Genomic DNA, 21,393 nt, shown 5'->3' with positions numbered 1-21,393 from the left:
GGCAACTGCTCGGCATCCGACCACAAGGCACTACAGAGGGTAGTGAGTACGGACAAGCTTCCTGCCATCCAGGACCTCTATACCAGGCAGTGTCAGAGGAAGGCCCTAGAAATGGTCAAAGACTCCAGCCATCCTAGTCATAGACTGTTCTCTTTGCTACCGCACGGCATACGGTCCCGGAGTGCCAAGTCTAGGTCCAAAAGGCTCCTTAACAGCTTCTACCCCCAAGCCATAAGACGCTGAATAGTTAATCAAATGGCTACCCAGACTATTTGCTTTGACCCCCACCTTTTTTTATGCTGCTGCTACTTGCTGTTTATTATCTATGCATTGTAATTTTACCCCTACCTACATGACATGTACTTATTACCGCAATTACTTCAACTAACCAGTATCCCCACATATTGACTTGGTACCGGTACCCCCTGTCTATAGCCTCGTTATTGTTATTGTGTTACTTAAAAAAAAAAACTTTTGTTTATTTAGTAAATATTTTCTAAACTCTTCTTTTTCTTAAAACTGCATTGTTGGTTAAGGGCTTGAAAGTAAGCATTTCACGGTAAGGTCTACACCTGTTGTATTCGTTATCTCAGCCAATCGTGGCTAGCGGGAAGGTTCCTGTATTTTTCCATGGCTAAACCAGCTAGGCTAGTAATTTAAAAATATTATTCATATTTACAGATGACATACAAGTTTGTTATTAAGGTACATCAAAGTTCACATGTTCCAGAAGGAATTTCTGCTAAAAAAACTCATTTTAATAATAAAAAAAATACATTAAAATGCCTCTTCTGTGAAGTAGTGACATGCAACATACGCCTAGCTTCCTGAAATGAGTCACATATTTACAAGGTATCCAAGGGTATGAGTGCTGATCTAGGATCACGTTTGCTTTTCAGATCATGAAAAATAAGCCATGGGGGACCATATCAAGCGTCTCAAGTTAGGAATTCTATCGGGTGCATTTTTTTTAAACGGTCAATTTTCACACAATGTTTTATTTTACACAGTCTAAATTCTGCATTCGACTGGATTTAGTAGAGTATATCTGAGCCTCAATTTCATAGTTTTTCCCTCCCTAAATAAATATGGTTAAAGAATATGTGGGGTTGAACCTGCAATTTTCAGATCTGCATTCAGATCACTAAGCCTCTGCGCAACCAGGGGATAGCTGTGACCTTGTGGTTATTTTTTAAAATGTTTTTATATATGGTCAATAAGGACACAGAACAAATTATTTAAAAAATCCCATCCTCTTCATACACTGTATTTTAGAATTTTCTTTCTTTATCATGAACGTCTTATGAAATGTGATTTTGAAATTGAGAAAAGGTACAATTGTTTTCTTATTTAGTTTTAAGGTTCTGAGTCTGTTCTGACTCAGTACGAAAAAGTATGAAAATGTATGCACTCACTACTTACTGTAAGTCGTTCTGGATAAGAGTGTCTGCTAAATGACTAATGTAAATGTAAAATGTACTTTAGAAGCATATGAATACACAAGAGTACAAGTTATTTCAAGGAAGCTCTATCCAACTAAAATCACATTTCATAAGACGTTCAACACGTGATAAAGAAAGAAAATAATCCAATACAATGTTGCAAGTATGCAGCATATTAAAGGATTAAATTAAAAGTATACAATTTATTTTTATCGTCAATTGCTCATAAGGTCCAACCAAAACTTGACTTCCGCTTTTAACCCAATCTCTCTGAATCAGAAAGGTGTTGGGGGCTGACACATTGGGCACCGTTGTTTTATGTGGGTTAACTGCCTTGTGCAAGAGAAGGACAGATTTTTAATCTTGTCGGCTCAGGGATTCAAATTAGCAACATTTCAGTTACTGGCCCAATGCTTTAACGACTAGGCCACCTGCCTCTATGAAAAGGATGGGAACATTTTAATAGCTCAGAAATTGTTCTTTGTCCTAATTGACCATATTTGATTGGGGGGGGGGGGGGGGGGGGGGGGGACGCTGCAGCTGTCCCCTGGTGGTGCACAGGTTTAATGAGCTGTCTGCAGAGCTGATGATTGCATGTTTTTGTTGGGGAGGGGTTACAGGTAGAATATCCATTTCAATTATATATTCAGTTTATATCAAATGTACCTGTGGGCTGCTACTCAAAAGAAAAAGAAAAGTAAGAAATACATACAGAGTTTAAGTAATAATAAATTCAGTATAAACAGGAAAAGAAAACAAAAAAGAAAGTGGGCCTCCACCCCCAACCTCCCATCCCATTCCCCCACCGCCCACTTCCAGAAACCATGTTTCCCATCCCTTCCACCCCACTAGCAACTAAGGTTGCTTGTCAGTCACCCCCCAGACCCTCCTGCCCCGCCTCCCGGCGACCAGAGAAAACCCTCCCCATACCATCTTTTGAAAAACAACGGTGGAATTGAGGCTCAGGTATACTCTACTAAAAGAGAGGATATCGTTATTTCTTCAAGATTTATAAAGAACTCAGAAAGGTTGTTCTGTCAACATTCCTGCAACATCAAAGGAACGTGTTGTGCAGCCTAATACAGATATTATCTGAATGTCAGCACAACTAGACAGTTGTTGTGTTTTGGGAACATATCTACAGTATTACCACAACCTAATTAAACATTCTGGAGTCAGTTCAAGAACAGACGAAATGTGTTCTGAGGACATTGTTGTAACATCAGTGGAATGTTTTTTGCACCCTAAAATAAACATTGTAGAATCTTCCGCACAACTAGACAGATTTTGTATTTCGGGAACATATCTTTTGTGACGTTCACACAATTTTCTCACTAGACTGTTCCCACAACCTGATGAAACATTCTGGAAACTTTTACAGAACAGACAGAATTTGTTCTTGCAACATCAGGCAAATGTTTTATACAAACATTTCATAATCTTCACCTCGACTGGACAGTTTATGTGTTATGAGAATATTTGTTGCAACCTAACAAATGTTCTGGGAACTTTAACAAAACCAATTTTGGTTTGCTGGGAAGAACCTACAGATTTGGCATGTGGCACTTTAAAGATTCAATATGTGTCGCCGCCGAAACGTCCCCCACTAAGACACAGGAAACCTTTAGCCAAGTCTTCAACTCAAAAGATGTAAAACTGTAAGGGTATTGGAAACAAAAGAGCTCACACACTCAAAGTCTCCTTAGACCCTCACACCAACATCCAATTGTTTGGCAGGCCTTTAGATCGAATGGCGGAGCGACATAAAGCTATTTTGACTAGACATGTTTCCCTTCAAAGAAATGTCACATTGACAGTCTGAAAGGTTAGCCTTTCTCCCCCCAATAGAGGCCATTCATCCCCATCTTTCCAATCTGCAGGGTGAAAAGATTCAATGGCCTCCCATGCTACCAGGCCTTCATTGTGATTAAAGACCCATGATAGCCCATTGAAGAGCTCATCAGCACAAGTATTTTACAAGTCAGGGGAGGTCCACTACAGCATTGAATGTTCATGTTGTTATGATGATAATGCAGATTATGTAACTCTGATGGAGATGTGTTACTATAAGTGACTCCTTGAAAATTGTGTCATTTATGTGCATTTTATTGAAGTTCACCAGGCTGAACATGAATCAAGGCACTCGCTTATGTTGTTATGATGACAGTATTCAATTGACAGACCAATATTGTCTGCTTAATAGCTGACTGAGAGTTGAAACGGGTGTTCTGGTAGATACTGTCATTGCTGACCGCTCAGTAGATGATGATTGCGAGGTGCCATATTACAGTAACATACAGTATAGACTAAAATATGGAATGGATTACAGTTAGGATTTTCGGACTAGACACAAAATGGAGGCAATAACATCAACTTCAAATGTTATACGGTACAAAAAGGCTTAAATATATTAAAAGTTCTATTTGCAACAGGTTTTTGAAAATGTTAACAAGACCTGACAAGATAATGCAATAACCAGTTACCATACGTTAGAAATTAATGGGTAGTCTTAGCACTGTGAAGAAGTGTACATACAGCCTCAAATGCTCAACGTGTTTCAAACGGAGTACCGTATGCATTTAACTACTGAACTCTGGAACTAACATATCAGAGACAATGTCATGAGTCCCACTTTCAAAGATTGACCCCTGAGCTAGTGGTGTAGGATTATTGAATGAGAGAAGGAGGCTAAAGCACACCCCACCGGGCACAGATGTCATTTCTACATCTAGTCTGGATTTACATTTGGTTGAGTCACCATGTCATTGAATTTAGGTAAACATTTAGGTGGAAAATCCAATCAGTTTTCACGTTGATTCAACGTCATCACACTGAATTATTCTGTTGAAATGATGTGAAACAATGTTGATTCAACTAGTTTTTGCCCAGTGGGACTTCTGCAGAGCTCACACACTCATTTCAGAAACCCAAAATAACCCATAGCCAGATGTCGTCAGTTTATGTTTTTGTCTTATAGCATACATCCATGGGTATCAACGTTCAGTCCAAATGTTTTCGTCAACAAGGAATTCTGTCCCCTCTGAAGTCCAGTCAAGTGCAAGAGTCCTTTTATTGTAAAGGCCTTTCAGTATCTTACGAGAGTCCTCTCTCAAATGCTTTAGTTACTTGCTCAGATGAACATATTTGACAACCTAAATCAATGTTCAAATCTGTTCACTGTTTGTCAGGTTTCTCTCACCAGTTATTTGCTTTAATAGCATATTGTAAGGTCACTCAAGGAAAAGCATTGTCTCCTGTAGTGTCACAGAAATGATGGGATGGGTGGGAGACAATATATAGACAATTCTCGTACCCTTTAAAGGGGGGATATGTTTCAATTACACACTTTTGCAGAAGACGGTGGTGTCAAAATTACTCCTTAACACAGAAGAGTGTCATCAATATCATCCCTCAGCTTGATAACCAATCATAATAATAATAGACATGCTGTATTTACACAATAGTAGCAGCTTTACTTCTGGACCTTACACTAAAAAAGGAATAACTTAAACGTACTGTATTATGCCCCCACTGCGATCTCGACAAACAAAATTGTGTATAAAACCCCAACAAATGTACATATATGGGAGAGGGGATGTATATAATAATAATAATAATATCATCATTAGTTAACTTGATAACAACAACACTAGTAGGAGGGACTGGGACTGTGGTGGGCTGGTTGCAAAGCAGAGCAGAGCCCTGTTGTCCAGCTATGAGGGCAGCATGGGGAGGAAGTGGGTGGAGGGGTGTCTCCTCCGAGCTTTGTGACCTCGCCGGGGCTTCCCCCTACCGTTCAGAGACACAAACATCTGCCTGCCGCCGTGTTTCCAGCGCAGGGAGGCGTACGTGTTGTAGCCGTTCTCCTCGATGCGCTCCTTGAACTTACAGTTAGGGTTGTACTTCACCTGAGAGAGAGAGAGAGAGAGAGAGAGAGAGAGAGAGAAAGAGAGAGAGAGAGAGAGAAAGAGAGAAAGAGAGAGAAAGAGAGAGAGAAAGAGAGAGAGAGAGAGAGAGAGAGAGAGAGAGAGAGAGAGAGAGAGAGAGAGAGAGAGAGAGAGAGAGAGAGAGAGAGAGAGAGAGAGAGAGAGAGAGAGAGAGAGAGAGAGAGAGAGAGAGAGAGAGAGAGGTGTTTATTATGACTAGAAGGACTAACTAACTAACTAACAGCAGCAGCATGGACATACCTCTGAGCTAGGGACAAAGCTCTACGTCTGTTATTGCACTCAAATGTTCCATATGTTGCTGTGTTGTTATGGAGCCTTTTGTTGTGTGTTCAAAGTGAATGGCCAATCACAGTGAATGGCAAAAATATATATAATTAGGTGATTGTTATGGTTGGACCATGGTCAAGAAAATAGTTGGATGTTACTGAAAAACCAACATGAAAAAGCATAACAAACAATCAGATTCATGCTTTTTCATGTTGGTTTTTTCTTTCTTTATCTACTTCTGAGGCTAAAAACAGAAGCAGTGATTTGTGTCAATATACATGCACAGCCTAGCCAACAAAGCCCTCTCCACTTTGCCTTGGGTGGTTGAGCTTCTTATCTGTAAGTGAGTATGACCTTAAAGATGTGACCGTGACAACGGATTCTAGAGAAATCCCCTCTACAGGCCTCTATCAGTCCGAGATCACAGGGCCCTTATGGAGATAGCATCAGCCTAGCATGATTCTTCTGCTTAATGATCATTTAGGGAGGATCCAGTGGGAAGTGAATGGAGAGGCTTTGGTAGGCTGATTGAGTTAATCTATGTCCTATTTACACTGGTGGCAGGGTGAAATAACTGTCTGCAAACTTGTCTCATCACAGCTTCACAGTACTGACGGATTGCCAGCTCCAGATTTCTCTCTCTCTCTCTCTCCCTGAGCTGTAAAACACTTAGTGCTCTATTCAGTCTGTATCACTGAAATGTTACAGATTGCGCAATAAAAATGTAAAGGTAATTTCTGATTGAGACGACATATGCAACATTTACCGGGAAAGCAGTCTCCGCTGACGCGGAAACATTGTCTTTAAATTTCAATCAGACTGTAATGCTGAACTTCTGCGATACAGATTGAATAGCGCCCTTAGACACCACGGCATAGGCAGCCTCATTACATGACAGAGAGAGAGAGAGAAAGAGAGGGAGGGAAAGAAAGAAAGAGAGAGCTGGCTGTGTGTGAGCACAACTGCGGGCAGACGGCACTCTAGACCTTCACATCTGCCTATTTTGTCATCTCAGTTCAGCTTCCTTTTCTTGGCCATCTATTTTGACAGTGGAACAAGCCTCTCTTCAAGTCATGCATGTGAGCATCACCTGTAGCTATCATCAGGCTTGGCCCAGGTGTATAGCCATGATTGATACTGCAACTCTGGCCTGCTGTGGATTTTCCTAGTGGATACCTCGAAGACTCACTTGAATGGAATGATCCGTGTTTGTAGGAACCATCAGGGTCCCCTAGCTAGAACCTGGCCCCCCAGATTGTCTTGTGAAACAATGTTGCAAGGTGTACCTACCGATCCAAAGAGTGTGCCTTTTTTGGACATTGCTAAGTACAGCCCGGTGCTGACCGATTTGATGGCGACGACTCCCACACTGACAGATCGGATTTCCATTAGACCTGAAAAAGAAGGAACAAGAGTCTGTTTGAACAGGGGAGTTTCCGCATCAAAAGCCATTCATTACCGATTAGGAAACCAGACGGCCATATGCTCTGGGGAGAATTTTTTTCCCAAGACGAGAGAAAAATATGCACAATGGTCCATTTAAACGATTCCCTTTGTGAAGAGACATCATCTACGATGCAGTTCCTCAACGATTGGCTCCCTGAGAATGACTAGACTGCAGAGAAATAAATACATTTGAAAATAAGCTGTGTATGTCATACAGAAATACAGCGATATGATTAAAATCTGCCATTTCAAACGCTTATCAAAAACAATATTCAAGAGGAAAAAATCTATTTACTCTTAAGACATTGTTTTCAAGTTTAAAAAAAATTATTTGCCATTCAAAAACCATTTCCCGAGCTCACTGGTGTGCATCCGACCATGGCCTGATGTATCTACACTGAGTCTACAAAACATTAAGAACAACTTCCTAATATTGAGTTGCACCCCCTTTTGCCTTCAGAAGATTTGTCGGGGCATGGACTCTGCAAGGTGTCGAAAGAGTTCCACAGGGATGCTTGCCCATGTTGACTTCGATGCTTCCCATAGTTGTGTCAAGTTGGCTGATACAGAAACTGTTGAGCATGAAAAACCCAGCAGCATTGCAGTTCTTAACACACTCAAACCGGTATGCCTACTACCATACCTCGTTCAAAGGCACTTCAATCTTTTGTCTTGCCCATTCACCCTCTGAATGGCACACATACACAATCCATGTCTCAATTGTCTCAAGGCTTAAAAATCCTTCTTTGACCTGTCTCCTCCCTTTCATCTACACTGATTGAAGTGGATTTAAGAAGCGACATCAATAAGGGATCACAGCTTTCACCTGGATTCCCCTGGTCAGTCTATGTCATGGAAAGAGCAGGTGTTCCTAATGTTTTGTACACTCAGTATACACCATCTCAGTAGACTGACTGCAGCATACAGCACAAAGGGCATTATGGGCTGGGTCCCAGCCTGCACAGGGAAGGAGTGCCATCATCCCAGACCTGACACTGACACTCCACCCGGATGATACCCGGTGTTGTTTACCAGGGAGACACAAAGCAGCGTCTGATGGCCACTTACACCAACCTCTTACCCACTTTTACCATGAAAGACCTGGCAGTGCTGCAGGCTAATTGTTTCCTCTGGGCACTGATTGCAAACAAGTCCCATGTAGCTTGGTCTTAATCTGGTTTTAGTCTACACAAAAGGCCCTTAGCCATTGTCATGACGATAGACAAAAATATTTTGGAAATGACCTAAGGGCCTTACCGTGGGGGCCTGAATAGAACCTAATTGCTGGATATGCATTTCCCTTGGATAACTCCTGCTGGCTTTATTTGGACAGTCTCACCTTCAAAGGTACCCTGATGTGGCCTGCTATCTGATCTGAACACACATCCCTCCCAACAGACACCACCAGCCACGGAAACCCAGTTTAGAGGAGAAAAACATGTTGAGAAACATGATGTTTTTTTTCTCCTATGGGCACCTCTGGATGTTGCTGAAAAAGGAAACATGGCCAATAAATGGCCTGTTGCCTTTGGACAGGGCCTGTAAACACTGTAACACATCAAGGTGCTGAAGGAGATGTGGACCCCATGCCAGTAGGAAATGAAGCAGGAGCCGTAAACTCGCAAAGCGCCCAGACCAGAGGTGCAGCATTGCTCATGCAGAACAACATGTGCTGAAGGGGGCAGCGAGTGAGTTTCCGAGCAGGGTTCCTGGTTAAACCCATCCAGCGATGAAAAATAAACGCCCTCCCCAGGGTCCTGAGCAGGTGCTACTCTCCCGCCACTGCCATCTTTCCCCCATTTATTTATGTAAATCCAGACTTTGTTTGGATAGAAATTAGGAAAAATGTGTACTTGGCAGCAACGGTTGATTTAATATGTTTGGGGATTAAATAATCAGTCTCAGATCAGAATTCACACTGCTGTACTGGATTTTCAGGTTCCACCTGCCTGTATCTGGATAGATCATAGCAGAAAGGTCTTAGGGACAGCGGAAATCCTTATTCAGGGGAAATCCTTATCATCCCACTTATTGGGATAGTCAAACCACATTACAAAATTACACATTGGTTTCCTTACCCTGTAAGCAGTCTATGGACAAGGTATGACAGCAATTTATGCTTTGGTTTAGTTTCCCTGTCACTGTTTTCACATGCTTATGTTAAGCATTTAAGGATTTGTACCAATATTAGCATTTTTCGTGCATCATGTCCAAATCAAAAGTACAGTATCTATAATGGCGAACGTGCATGAAGATGACAGAATTCAGATGTCATTGTTTTAGCACTATCCACTCACTGTTTTTACTACGGTGCGCGACATGTGCCAATAAATCAGTACAATCTACAGTACTTTTTCAGTTTTTCAAAATACCAGCGTCTTGAAGCTAATGTTGGGGTCATGTATACCCTGCTAATGACCATACAAAAAAAGAGTAACAAAGAACAATTTACAATACAGCGGTAAGCGCATGGGGGCCGCCATCTTTACGCACCTCCAGGCATCTATTTTTTGGCTGGCGTTAAGACCGCTCTGGCGTCAAACGCACGTTAGTTTTCAGTTTGCAACCAAAAGCTGGTTTTAGCGGTAACGCAGTAGGTTATGGCATGGATTTTGACAGTGGAAACGCAGCCTATCCAGCCGTGACGCACACTGCCCATATGCGCATGGAACAAGAGTAGCCTAATGTGCTTTTGGTGCCTGTACACTTCGTATTTAGACACTAATGTTTTTTCCCATTTAGTTTTATTTGATTAAAAACCAAGCATAGCCTCAATGAAGGCTCTTTTTTTTTTTATATATGCCCAATGCAATCGTGAAGTAGTCAAGACTGTCGATAAAGGATTTGGCTCCTGAGACCGCTTGGAAATAAATCTTTAGCACCAAAGCTTTATTAAAATATCAAGTTTGAGAGGAGTAAAAAGAAAGCTGTCAAAGAACACACATCCGCACAGTTTCACATTGCACATCACTCTCTCGTTTAATGACATGTGCCACTCATCCTGACAACTCATCATCCGTCAAGCAGCACACTGTCGTTAACCATAACAACTTAGAGTACGACGAACAGCACGTCGTACCATACATAACACTGACATTTATTTTTTATCTATGCATTGTAGGCAGGCCCACATTATTTTAGCCATGCAGGTCCCTTTTTTGAACGTGCGTAAAACCCCCTCCATGATGTAGGCTACGTGCCCATGCCCATCATGAAACGAGAGATGAGAACCTCTGTGAATACCGTTGAAACTCGTATTTAGAGATATCTGTAACCTATAAAAATGGCTTGTTTTCCATTTAATTGTATTACATCCAAACTTATTAGAATGATTCACCTTCCTGATTTTTTGGTGACAACATCTGCGCTTGCAATGCAACTTCTGAAGATGTGTGAATGCGATCGGATCTGTAAAATGGTTCCGATTATGTTCAGAAAACATAGGCCTATTTGGGAGCAGTACAACGGTATAATGGACATTCTCCGTTTCTTTTTATATTGGATCTTTATCCAGTTAACGTGAAAAGTTTGGATGTGCGTAAAACCCTCCATAGTCTGCGTTGGTTTAATATTATACAGTGCCTTCGTAAATTATTCAGACCCCTTGACTTTTTCCACATTTTGTTAAGTTACAGCTTTATTAAAAAAAATCTTAAATTGTTTTTTTCCATCAGCAATCTACACACAATACCTCATAATGACAAAGCAAAAACAGGTTTTTAGAAATGTTTGCTAATTTATTCAAAATAAAAAACTGAAATATTACATTTACATAAGTATTCAGACCCTTTACTCAGTACTTTGTTGAAGCACCTTTTGCAGTGATTACAGCCTTGAGTCTTCTTGCGTATGATGCTACAAACTTGGCACACCTGTATTTGGGGAGTTTCTCCCATTCTTCTCTGCAGATCCTCTCAAGCTTTGTCAGGTTCGATGGGGAGCATTACTGCACAGCTATTTTTAGGTCTCTCCAGAGATGTTCGATCGGGTTCAAGTCCGGGATCTGGCTAGGCCACTCAAAGACATTCAGAGACTTGTCCCGAAGGATCTGTCTGTACTTTGCTCCGTTTATCTTTGCCTCGATCCTGACTAGTCTCCCAGTCCCTGCCGCTAAAAAACATCCCCACAGCATTATGCTGCCACCACCATGCTTCACCGTAGGGATGGTGCCAGGTTTACTCTAGACGTGACGCTTGGCATTCAGGCCAAAGAGTTCAATCTTGGTTTCATCAGACCAGAGGGTCTTGTTTCTCATGGTCTGAGAGTCTTTATGTGCCTTTTGGCAAACTCCAAGCGGGCTGTCATGTGCCTTTTACTGAGGATTGGCTTCCGTCTGGCCACTCTACCATAAATGCCTGATTGGTGGAGTGCTGCAGAGATGGTTGTCCTTCTGGAAGGTTCTCCCATCTCCACAGAGGAACTCTAGAGCTTTGTCAGAGTGTCCATCGGGTTCTTGGTTACCTCCATGACCAAGGCCCTTCTCCCCCGATTGCTCAGTTTGGCTGGGCGGCCAGCTCTAGGAAGAGTCTTGGTGGTTCGAAACTTCTTCCTTTTAAGAATGATGGAGGCCACTGTGTTCTTGGGGACATTCAATGCTGCAAACATTTTTTGTTACCCTTCCCCAGATCTGTGCCTCGACACAATCCTGTCTCTGAGCTCTACGTACAATTCCTTCGACCTCATGGCTTGGTTTTTGCTCTGACGTGCACTGTTTAGAATTTGATTAGAATTATTAATTCTCTTTTTAGGCCTTATCAATAGTGATTTTAATCTTGCTTATTGACAATGTTTGGCATGTCCCTGCTCAGCCATAATGCAATTTATCGTTGGCCTAGCCCCTGTGAATGCTATTGAAGCCATGCAATTAATTAGAACAATGTGGACTGTAAATGGATTCAATTTAACATATTTAGCAAAGATAAGTCTATATTTTGTTATTTAATTTCTGTAAGCCATTTAATTAACTATAGCGGACTAACATTGCAATTGGAGTTGATTCCAAGGCAATACATAAAAGACCATAAATACACAACTTGAAACAACCACATATTTCGCCGTGGAGCACGTTCTGATTGGCTAGTGACGGGCCAAGCCTCAACACACCCACAACTTGTTTATTCATCAAAATACAGCCCTTTTGCGCCAAAGCCAGCAAGTGCCCGATAAGTGTGATAATGAAAATAGCAAAAATATTTCCGACACACCCCTGAACCTTTAGTGCCACCACCTGCGCTGAGTTTACCATTGTGAGGTTTGTTAAAATAGAGCCCCCGCTATTGATTGTGAAGCTCAACAAAGTTACTTACGGTGCCTTCAAAAAGTATTCATAGCCCTTGACTTATTCCACATTTTGTTGTGTTACAGCCTGAATTCACCCATCTACACACAATACCCCATAATGACAAAGTGAAAAAATGGTTTTATACATTTTTACAAATATTGAAAATGAAATACAGAAATATCTCATTTACATAAGTACTCACATATTAGAATTACCTTTGGCAGCGATTACAGCTGTGTCTTTCTGGTTAAGTCTCTAAGAGCTTTGCACACCTGGATTGTATAATAGTTGCCTGTTATTCTTTAAAAAAATATTCAAGCTCTGTCAAGTTGGTTGTTGATCATTGCTAAACAAGCATTTTCAAGTCTTGCCATAGATTTCTAAGTAAATTTATGTCAAAACTGTAACTCAGCCACTCAGGAACATTCACTGTCTTCTTGGTAAGCAACTCCACTGTAGATTTGGCCTTGTGTTTTAGGTTATTGTCCTGCTGAAAGGTGAACCCAACCTGCTTTCCAGTGTCTGGTGGAAATCAGGTTGAACAAGATTTTCCTCTCTGATTTTACCTGTGCTTAGCTCCATTCCGTTTCTTATTTATCCTGTAAGACTCCCCAGTCCTTACTGGTTACAAACATACCCATAACATGATGCACCCAGCAATATGCTTGAAAATATGGACAGTGGTACTCAGTAATGTGTTGTATCGGATTTTCGCCAAACATAACACTTTGTATTTAGGACAAAAAGTGAATTGCTTTGACACATTTTTTGCAGTATTACTTTAGTGCCTTGCTGCAAACAGGATGCATGTTTTGGAACATTTTTATTCTCCCCAGGCTTCCTTCTTCTCACTCTGTCATTTATGTTAGTATTGTGGAGTAACTACAATGTTGTTGATCCATCCTCAGTTTTCTCCTATCACAGCCATTAAACTCTGTAACTGTTTTATAGTCAGAATTGGTTTCATGGTGAAATCCCTGGGCGGTTTCCTTCCTTTCCGACAACTGGATTAGGAAGGACGCCTGTATCTTTGTAGTGACTAGGTTTATTGATACACCATCCAAAGTGTAATTAATAACTTCACCATGTTCAAAGGGATATTCAATGTCTGCTTTTTCCCCCCAACTTCCAATAGTTGCCATTCTTTGCAAGACGAATTCCACTTTGACATTATGGGGTATTGTGTGTAGGCCAGTGACAAAAAAATATAAATGTTATACATTTTACATTCAGTCTTTAACGGAACAAATTGTGGAAAAAGTCAAGAGGTGTGAATACTTTCTGAAGGCAGTGTATAGATGATTTGAACATGATGCGCTAAAAATGCTAATATCGGTCCCATGACTTGAATGGGATTTGTACCACAAATGCTAAAATGTTAACATGTGGAAACAGTGCTAGGGAAACTTAACCAAAGCATGGATTGCTGTCATACCTTGCCAATAGACTGCTTAAAGGGTAGGGAAACCGATATGTAATTTGGGTGAACTATCCCTTTAAGTAACATTGTGAAACCAACCCCTCACTAAATAAGATAGCCAAAGACAGTGTCAGCATCTCCTTTCTTCCTGTCTTTCCTGTCAGCATGGAGCAATACACAGACTCCCAGCTGCTAACACCATTATCCATGCTTACCAGGTTAAGTCATTCACATCAGACACACACAGAGAGAGACAGAGAGGGTAAATAAATACAGGGCCTGTTGAGTCTTTCTTCTCTGACATGTGTGTGGACATGGAGACCCATTTTTCACACAGCTGCAGTGGTGAGGCCAGCCTAGAGCCTTTAAGGGCACGTTAGCACTTTGATGGCAACGTCCCCTTTACGAGCTGTGTTTACAAACACTGGGCGTTTTGGTGGCAGAGAGCGTGCAAGCGACTCATAAACTAATAGGCCCAGGCCGGCTTGTGATTGGAGCTCATCGTGGGTTTATGGGGACTTGTCCAGTCCAATGAAAACCGCTGGTGCCTGAAAGTACTGCTGCCTCTAATTGCCATCATTTGCTGCTCTGAGCTCCAGGCACAGTAGGTGCTAACATATTCCTCACTCTGATATGTAGACTACAGTATGTACTGAAGGCACGGAGTGGTTAAAATGACTTTTTCCCTGAAGTATCAAATGCAGGCACGTGGATATCTCACGTGAGAATAGTTTTGCGGTTGTTTCGATATCAGAGAGAAAAAGACTTCCATCGACACCCATGCTCAAATCGGTTTCACCATTCCCTTTCTTCTCATTACCTGTTATTTCATCCGTACATGGCAGTGTAGCTGCCAGCAGAACCAACATCTAAGGACATGAGATGGGGATTTGACATTGCTTAGAGAAAGTGCTTGGTCTCTGGACACTTGACCAGACATCCATAAAGGTCACTTAGATCCATACTGTAACTCTTAGTCACCTTTGAAAAGTCAGGTCATTGTGTTCAAAGCTGGCGGCAGAGCTAGTTTTAACCACCTTTTCTAAACACACGTTACATTCCCAAGGTCACTAATATTGGGCTAGCTGCAACAACTCCACCTAAGACTTCTGACTTACTCAAATGTGTGGCTTTATTGACCTAATTTGTACTTATGAAGCTAATGACCATGAGTACTCACATTACAGTAGACCCACATGTAATGTATGAGAATATGTGTGTCATATTATGCAATGAGTGTTTCTGCTTTTTTCAATGCAATATTAACCAATTGTTGCATGTGGACATAAAATAAGAAATGATTAAAGAAAAGGAAGCTATTTGTAATCATGCTGTTAATATTGATTAGGAAGGTACTTTTTGCTTACTTCTTGCCCTTGGCAGAATCTGCTAACCTTTGACATGTTTTGGCCAGAGCTGTCAATAATCCGAAGCTGTTATTACTAGCAAGTCCTACCCTATACAGGACTAGTCAAGTGTGGACTGACCTTTTTTTTTAAAGCATAGAAGAAGCATTTTCCCAGTCTTTTTTAACTTTTTCTCTTTCCATTCTTTCCCCCTTTTGTGGAAGTGAGCCAATCGTCAGATCATTCAGCCTTTTCTGCCGTAGAAAAAAAAATGCAGTAAGGGAAGCGAGAGACACTCTCACGGGTTTCCTTTTGTCAGACTCATGCTATGGGAGGAGGAGGGAGTGGGTACAGGGTGTAGGTGCTGGTAATAAGAAGGGGGGAGGTCATAAAACTATGTCGACTCCAATTTGCCTCTCCGTCCCCCAATAAGTCTTTGTTACTTACCTGAGAGGTGGAGGGGAGATCTTATTAATGACTCAGCTTTGTGTTGGACTTGGAGGGAGGAGGGGGGTGGGGGTCGGGACTTTCCCTCCCACCACAATTAAAAAGCAGGGGATAAGGAAGGAGCAGAGTCGAGTGAAAGACCTTCTTTTTGGGTCTTTAATTTCTTGGGTTGCCCCCTTCAGCAGCCCTCCATGGCCCGGTGCTCGACCAGGAGAGAGCCTGGGAATCTGGGCGCTCCCGCTGGGCGCCTGCTCTTGATTGACATACCTTTTCAATTATTTCACAGTTAGCTTGCCTTTTAAATGGAGAGGGCCCTGTTTTTTTTCTCTGCCCTCCTTTTCAAAACACAAGCTTTTCATGTTGGGTCTTCGCTGCTGGGCCTAATGGCTGTGACCAGCACCTTTGATCTGAGCTGACCCCCTCAGAGGGCTGGGGACCGGGTCCAAGCAAAGGACTGTGTGTGTGTGTGTGTGTGTGTGTGTGTGTGTGTGTGTGTGTGTGTGTGTGTGTGTGTGTGTGTGTGTGTGTGTGTGTGTGTGTGTGTGTGTGTGTGTGTGTGTGTGTGTGTGTGTGTGTGTGTGTGTGTCTGCCTCTGCCTCTGCCTCTGCCTCTGCCTCTGCCTCTCTGAATGGTTAAGGAAGGAGGGGACATAGCCAGCATCACTTACTTTAAACACCTTGAAAGATTATCATGGGAACAAGAATTTAGTTGGTAGAATCGAAATCATTCCAAGTGATCCCCGGCAGTAAACTCTTTATGTAGAATTACTCTGGTATTAAGCATACAGTTTTTACTTTTATCTCAACTTAGGTCACCCGTTTTAAATGAATTCGTTGAATATGATCATCTGTAGATCTCTGCTACAGATATTAGAGTTTTACAGTAGGAAACAAATGGAGGATAAGGAAAATCATTAATATTTGCTTCAACTATTATTGTCTGTGACTTATCTGTGTCTTATGTGAGCCATATCAGTCTTATCATAGCCAAACTCAGCCAGGTAGGAAGGAGAATAGGACAATGGACCCCTCTTGACCTTTTCACGTCACTTTTTATGAGTATCTAGTGATTTTTAGACATCTTGATACCCCCATCTTTTGTGTGTTGCTCGAAATGCAATGGGGGGAACAAAGGAAGAGAAAGGAGAGCTTAGATTCACACCAATGGCTTCTACCTTGTCGCTTGTCTGTGCTTGAAAGGCTGGTGAGGGGAGAGACTCCTATCAGTCTGTCCTGCTCTGCCTCTCATAGCTACTTTCACCTGCACGTTTTATGGACACTCTCTTCTAGAACTACAATAATTGCAGACACTCTGTTTACACACAACTTTCTCCTTGACCTGTAGATAAGATACTGTAAGGCAGAGCAAACACAGTACTAGTTTCATGACCAACATTTGAAAGGAACGTCTCTTACCAAAATGCATAGACTTTTATACTTGTGGGTCTAAATAAGATAAAGTCAAAGAATGAGTGAAGAAAATAACACCCTCACAACCCTAACACAAGCAGCTGACCTGGCCATCAGTTAGTAGGCCATTCAATAACAAACATCCTCATCTAACTGGTCCCTGTCCAAGCTGACAGCCGGGTAGCATAATGCCGACACACATCGCCATGCGGTTAAGAGCAGCCTGACGTTGTGGTGACAGATCAAGGCCAGAAACATGTCACTGGCAGGTTCATCGCTCTCTCTCAACACAGCTCTGAAGGCATAGAGCTAACGGAGGCAACAAGAGTTCACCCAACAGTGGGTCTCCAAGGTATGTAGACAGGGATCTGTAATGTGAGATCCGCAAAATATTCACACAAAAAAGAGTGGATCATAACCGTTTTTTAAATATTGTATATTGTTGAATTTATTGCCTGGTTGAAGTAACTCATAATAGACCCCTATAATGGCAAGGCTTTTGGCTCATTCCAACTGAACGAGTAGCTTTGCTTTTAAAATATGATTGATAAACGTTCCCTATAGCATTGCATTGGTACATAACAGAAGTACATAACATAATGGGAATTTTATAAATTACATGTACAGTATAGTATGGAGAATGGCTATTGGATGTGTGTGTATTAGTCTTGACAGTGTTACCACTAGATTGAGCGGCCCATTAGCTTCTAGCGATAGCTGGCTAATAGATGGTGAACGACTTGTCAGGGACCCAGTGCTTTCGGCTATATTAGCAGAATTTACTGGAAGCTTGATAATTCTATCATGTGCAAATGCTTCATTGATAAATGTTTTTTAATGAGTGGCTGAATGAAACCTGATCTTCCGTTAACTACCAGTGACAGTGTTGGGACAAAAAGGGATCCCTACAGGAGACACAGTCTGCTGGGAGGCTAGAAGGGACTGGCTAACCTTCACATAGGAGCTTGTAATTGAGTCAGGGTACACGAACTCACAGTCCACTAAGGGAAAAGACAGCAGAGATATAATATTAAACAGCTTTAAATCTTACACTGTATATTAATACACGACACTTGGTACTTTTTGTGAAGCCCAGTCGCACTTGTCTCAGTGATATACAGTATGTCCACAGTATAATGGTATGCTGTGACTCTGACATCCTAATTTAAATATTAGCCCGCTCAGCTTTCAGCTTTCAAAAAGCTTTGATCTCTGGGAAAACAGAGAGGGGTAGATTTAGGTAGACTTTATGTTGTGCCTGTGCCTGATTGGCCCTGTTACATCATGACATGAAAGCAAAGATAGGCATTTTATGTCAGAGCAGGGAGGGAGCAGGCAGCAGGGCTTGTTTGGGTCAGGGTGCTGTATGGTGCTTGTGGCCACATGTCTTTCCCATTAACCTGTGTCTAAGGGGGAGGTCAGGGACAGACAGGAAGCAGCATTGATCAGGCTCAATCTCAGCGTCTGCTCGCTGAAACCAGAGGACAAAGGCCAAGCAGGGGAGAGGTACAGGGAAGGGCAGGGAGAGAAATCCCCATAGAGCCCCATACCATGACCGACTGGGTGGGTGATTGAGAATTACAGCTGGAAGAGAGAGCACCCCTGCTGAAATATCGCCCTCTGAAACAAATTTAGAGGCATGAGAGACCTTGATTAGCCAATTGGAGGAGAATTCTCTAAGCACTATTTCCAATCCTGGAGGGCTCAAACGGTTTGTTCATCAGAGAGCAGAGCGAGAGGATAGAACTGGATATCTAGCCCTGAAGATGTGCATGCCAAATCAATGCACCATAACCAATTACAATACTAGGAGAAACTAAGAAACATACCAAAAAAAATACTTCATATTTCAACCTTCAGAGGTGAAACATGCTTTTGAGTATCGTCACATCACATTCACTTTTCATTTGACTGGTGAATAATCATGTAATTATCTTCAGAGATATTCGTTTAACTTAAAACTCTATTCACACCGGCTTCAGGTAGAAAGCGAGCCACATTGTATGATGGGGAATTTGTGACCTTTGGTTTTTACACCAGTGTTTTGTTTTTATAACTGCACGCTCCATAACTAATATGGCTGTCAAAAGGTAATGCCAGTTTTATGCTCAAATACATATGGTGTGATGCCCTCACCTGTTTACAGGACTGACTGGTGCTGGACATTTACAGTCTCTTTAACGGCCCTGTGAGTGCCACCCCAGAGCAGTGCTCCAGAGCTGCGGCTCCGTATTGCAGCTGTGGAGCTCACGGCTCAGCGTCAGGGCAGTGGCCTGTGTCTCCGGGCATGCCTCATACCTATTAAATCTCACAAGACAAATATGATTTATTCATCCCACCCAAACAGCTATGAGACACATCTCCTCGGAGCAGAGCTGAGTGGCTCCCTCAAGCACACACACACACACACACACACACACACACACACACACACACACACACACACACACACACACACACACACACACACACACACACACACACACACACACACACACACACACACACACACACACACACACACACACACACACAGTGTATATTAAGCAGTACACACATACAATAAAGTTTTGCCTCTAATCGCTGACTGCTTTTCTTAGTAAATAGATACAAAAAAATGTGTTCCTTTATAACCGTTCATTTCCAGACCCAGACAAACTTCGGACACATACTTAGATGAGATGAAAGCTGAATATCAGAAAAAAGCCCACGCCAACTTGATGAAATCTCAGTCTCCGCAATAACATTACCTGAACATCTCTCAGGTTTACAACATGTTGGAGACATTCAATGCAGCAAAAGTAGCCAAAGTGAAAAGTTTCCAGCCTTTTGGCCTGTGCTTTTTGGTTCTACTCTGTCTTCAAATGAGGTAAGACTGTCTGGGACTCTTGGCTTCCAGTGATTCTAACAAGTAATAAAGATACTCATGGCTAATTTAACTCTGTCATTTCTGGCCAGTTGTGATCATTCCTCAAAGTAATGGATGTTGTTTTTATAAAACGGTTGGATATTTTTTTATAACCATAACCACAGCTAATTCAGCAGGATAAAACAATACAGTCTGGTACATATGCTACGACACACAGCTCCACTACCACACACATGCTAAAACCCCCTGTCTGTCTGAGGACTTACATGTGTCCTGCATGGTGTTTTTATACAATGTGTGTACAGTGTACAATAATGTGTATAGCCTATCTATACAACACCCTGCCTGATGATGACTTCATGTGTAAACTACAGTAACGTGATCGATAATGTGGTCAGGGTAGGTAACAACACATCCGCCACGCCTATCTTCAACACGGGGGCCCCTCAGGGGTGCGTGCTCAGTCCCCTCCTGTACTCCCTGTTCACTCATGACTGCATGGCCAGGCACAACTCCAACACCATCATTAAGTTTGCCGATGACACAACAGTGGTAGGCCTAGTCACCAACTACGACGAGACAGCCTATAAGGAGGAGGTCAGAGACCTGGCTGTGTTGTGCCAGGACAACAACCTCTCCCTCAACGTGATCAAGACAAAGGAGATGATTGTGGACTACAGGAAAAGGAGAACCGTGCATGCCCACATTCTCATCGATGGGGCTGCAGTTGAGCAGGTTGAGAGCAACAAGTTCCTTGGTGTCCACATCACCAACAAACTAACAAGCACACCAAGACAGTCGTGAAGAGGGCACGACAAAACCTATTCCCCCTCAGGAGTCTGAAAAGATTTGGCATGGGTCCTCAGATCCTCAAAAGGTTCTACAGCTGCACAATCGAGAGCATCCTGACTGGTTGCATCACTGCCTGGTACGGCAATTGCTTGGCCTCCGACCGCAAGGCGCTACAGAGGGTAGTGCGTACAGCCCAGTACATCACTGGGGCCAAGCTTCCTGCCATCCAGGACCTCTATACCAGGCGGTGTCAGAGGTAGGCCCTAAAAATTGTCAAAGACTCCAGCCACCCTAGTCATAGACTGTTCTCTCTGCTACAGCATGGCAAGCGGTACCGGAGTCTAGGTCCAAGAGGCTTCTTAACAGCTTCTACCCCCAAGCCATAAAACTGCTGACATCTAATCAAATGGCTACCCAGACTATTTGCATTGATTTGATTTGACTAGAGCATGTCTATACATGCTCTAGTCAAATCAAATCAATGCAAATAGCCGTTCTATTTACAGTGAGCTCCAAAAGTATTGGGACAGTGACAATTTTTGTCGTTGTTTTGGCTCTGTACTCCAACACTTTGGATTTGAAATTATACAAAATTGCATACTGTCATCTCGAATTTGAGGGTATTTTCATCCATATCAGGAGAACCGTTTCGAAATTACAGCACTTTTTGTACATAGTCCCCCCATTTTATATAGAGCCAAAACAACAAAAAATGTCCCTGTCCCAA

The 21,393-nt window shown here is 42.2% G+C and overlaps 1 protein-coding gene across 1 annotated transcript in view; it reads right to left on the bottom strand.

Annotated features, from left to right (window-relative positions):
- Window positions 1–5,155: 5,155 nt before the first annotated feature.
- LOC120055189 (fibroblast growth factor 10-like) overlaps window positions 5,156–21,393 on the bottom strand; it is a 43,110-nt gene continuing 26,872 nt past the window's right edge. The window contains exons 2-3 of the mRNA XM_039003109.1: window positions 6,947–7,050; window positions 5,156–5,350 (exon numbers count right to left, since the gene is read on the bottom strand). Coding sequence (XP_038859037.1) covers window positions 5,156–5,350; window positions 6,947–7,050 — 299 coding nt within the window. The remainder of the gene's footprint in view (window positions 5,351–6,946; window positions 7,051–21,393) is intronic.

The sequence above is a fragment of the Salvelinus namaycush genome, chromosome 10 (genome assembly GCF_016432855.1).
Source record: "Salvelinus namaycush isolate Seneca chromosome 10, SaNama_1.0, whole genome shotgun sequence".
NCBI lineage: Eukaryota > Metazoa > Chordata > Actinopteri > Salmoniformes > Salmonidae > Salvelinus > Salvelinus namaycush.
The sequence above is the reverse complement of the archived record's forward strand: the minus strand, read 5'-3'. Positions and strand labels throughout refer to the sequence as shown.